Source organism: Pollachius pollachius (genome assembly GCF_949987615.1).
Source record: "Pollachius pollachius genome assembly, chromosome: 8".
Taxonomy (NCBI): domain Eukaryota; kingdom Metazoa; phylum Chordata; class Actinopteri; order Gadiformes; family Gadidae; genus Pollachius; species Pollachius pollachius.
This window is the reverse complement of record NC_136941.1, coordinates 12,385,224-12,387,723: the sequence shown is the minus strand read 5'-3', so window position 1 is coordinate 12,387,723 and position 2,500 is coordinate 12,385,224. Positions and strand designations below refer to the sequence as shown.

Genomic DNA, 2,500 nt, shown 5'->3' with positions numbered 1-2,500 from the left:
AGTACTGCTAGTGCTTAACAGTAATGCAACTAAATGATTTGAGTTTAATGCCAAAGCTCACAAGACAGGACTTTTGACCCGATAATACATCTGACAATTAAAGCCACTATTTTCCAGCCCTAGTATAATCTGTCAGAAGTCTGAAAGAATCCTGTTTCCATTTCCTGGAAAGGTCCTCTGATCTGATGTGGTCAAATACAGGATTATTTCAGTCGCAAACCAGTCTAGACCTCGTCAGGGGAGCCAAAGATCATTTCTAAATCCCTTTAAATTAATCATTTTATATTTGTCGGGAGTTGATCGCGATTGCATCGTTCTACTAGATTGTCGCAATTGAAAAAGTGGACACCAAATCCAACACAACATACGGAGTCAAATGTTGGGGACGATCGCGGCTGATCTGATTTGGCCTGTGTTTATAAGTAGAGTGCAGTCACCTTTCAGAACCATGTCGTCCATGGACAGCAGTGCCATTTCAGATTTTTTGAATAGCCTACGCCATGTTCATTAATGAGAATGCAGTGCATTATTGACAAGTAATTGGATTTACTAGGAACTGTATATAATATGCAAGGACAGGATATTCACCTTGGAGAGTAAACTGAGTCTGACTCCCGCCTTGGCAACTGTACGCAAAGATTCAAACTCTCTTTAGTCCTGTACAAATCGAGTGACGTGTGAACCCCCGGTAAATCTCTGTCCTACGTAAATTGGCTGGTGTGGGATGTACTGTGCAGCCAGTTTTGTACAAGCTGTCATTTGACAGTCGTTAGATGTGAGCTGGTCTCCTCGGTCGGGATTTTGTGAAGATTTAAAAGTCCTGTAGTGTGAGCTTGGCATAATTACACTTCAAAAAACATTTAAACCCCCCAGTGCCTTTATCTCTCGGGTACAGACTGGAGGCCCGAATTGTAACCGCTATCACTGTGACAAGTAGCGAAATTAGCATAGCGATCACGGTTGCTCCCCCCCCCCCGCACACTGTAATTTGGCTAACCCAGGACTACCAGGGACCACCCACGGAGGCTAGGCGGCCACAACAGGGCATCATGGGATAACCACGCTCAGCAGGAAACATCAGGAGGCCATTACAGCGCAGGAGAACGGATGATCAGTGCAGCGTTCATGAGGAGGGCAGGCATAAACAAACATACAGCTAATGTACACAATCATACACACGCGCATGTGCTCTCACGCGGCGAAGGACAGACACACACACATACACACACAAACACACGCGTAGACCCACAGACAGACATACACACGTCGCTAACATCAGCCAGCAGCATGTATTTCCATATAACATTTCAAATGCAAATGCATGCCATCCATTTTTGTAATCAGGCAACACACACGGAAAGAAACGCATACAAACACAACCATGAACCCATGCTCACAAGTGCGGACACACACACATGTACGGACACACACACACCTAGTTAACCTCAGCCAGTAGCAGATTCCTCTAGAAAACTCAAATTACAATGCATTCATTTTTGCAATCCAACACACTCACACACAGAGCCACACACACACACATGAACACACCGAGACACACACACGTGTACACACAGGGGTGTAACTCATACAGAGAACCACAAAAACCACACGTCTTACACAATTAGCTCGGTCAGGATCCACTTGGCAACGGCCAGGAGGGCGAAGTACGGCTGGGGAGGAGGAAGAAAAACAAAAGACTTCATCAGACAATAATCATGTGCAACTTGTAAACCCCGACGCAAATGAAGCGTCCACTCCAGTGAGTCAGCGCTGGCTTTCCATCCGAGCGTTCGCCATCTACATAGATGAGTCACGCCAGAAAGTAGTCAAGACCTTGTGGGTTTTTATTAAGCGGTGGGACTAGCGCACGTGTGTGTGTGTGTGTGTGTGTGTGTGTGTGTGTGGTGCGGCGTGTGAACGTGGAGGTCGCGGTGTGGGGGAGAAGGAGCCGTGCTGCGGTGGTTGCCTACTCACGTCCAACAGAGTGTGTGCGCTGTCGCTCCTCTCGGAGTAGATCAGGCAGATGGCCTGGTAGTCGTACAGGGTCACCCTATAGAGGGGGAAGGGAGGAGGGGAGGAAGGGAGGAGGGAGGGAGGAGGGGAGGGAGGGAGGGGAGGGAGGGAGGGAGGGAGGGAGGAGGGGAGGAAGGGGAGGGAGGGAGGATGGAGGGAGGGGAGGGAGGGAGGGAGGGAAGGAGGAAGGAGGAAGGGAAGGGAGGAGGGGAGGGAGGGAGGGAAGGGAGGATGGAGGAAAGCGAGGGAGGGAGGATGGAGTTAAAGGGAGGGAGGATGGATGGAGAAAAAGGAAGTGGCAAAGGGGAGGAGGATGGAGGTGAGGAAATTAGGTAAGGAGAAAATAAGGAAGGACCGGAAGGAAGTGAGGATTGGAGGAGGGAGTACAGGGTTGGATGAATGGAGGAAGGAGGGAAGGAAGGAAGGTGGGATGGAAGGAAGGAAGTGAGGACAGGAGGAAGAAAATAAGGAGGAAAAAAGGAAGAAT

The 2,500-nt window shown here is 49.1% G+C and overlaps 1 protein-coding gene across 1 annotated transcript in view; it reads right to left on the bottom strand.

The window, feature by feature from the left end:
• LOC307079241 (voltage-dependent calcium channel subunit alpha-2/delta-3-like) overlaps positions 1-2,500 on the bottom strand; it is a gene marked incomplete at both ends in the record, with an annotated part of 122,284 nt that overhangs the window by 11,394 nt on the left and 108,390 nt on the right. Inside the window, 2 exons of the mRNA XM_079741440.1 lie at positions 1,618-1,670; positions 1,975-2,050. Of these exons, the coding sequence (XP_079597566.1) occupies positions 1,618-1,670; positions 1,975-2,050 (129 nt within the window). The remainder of the gene's footprint in view (positions 1-1,617; positions 1,671-1,974; positions 2,051-2,500) is intronic.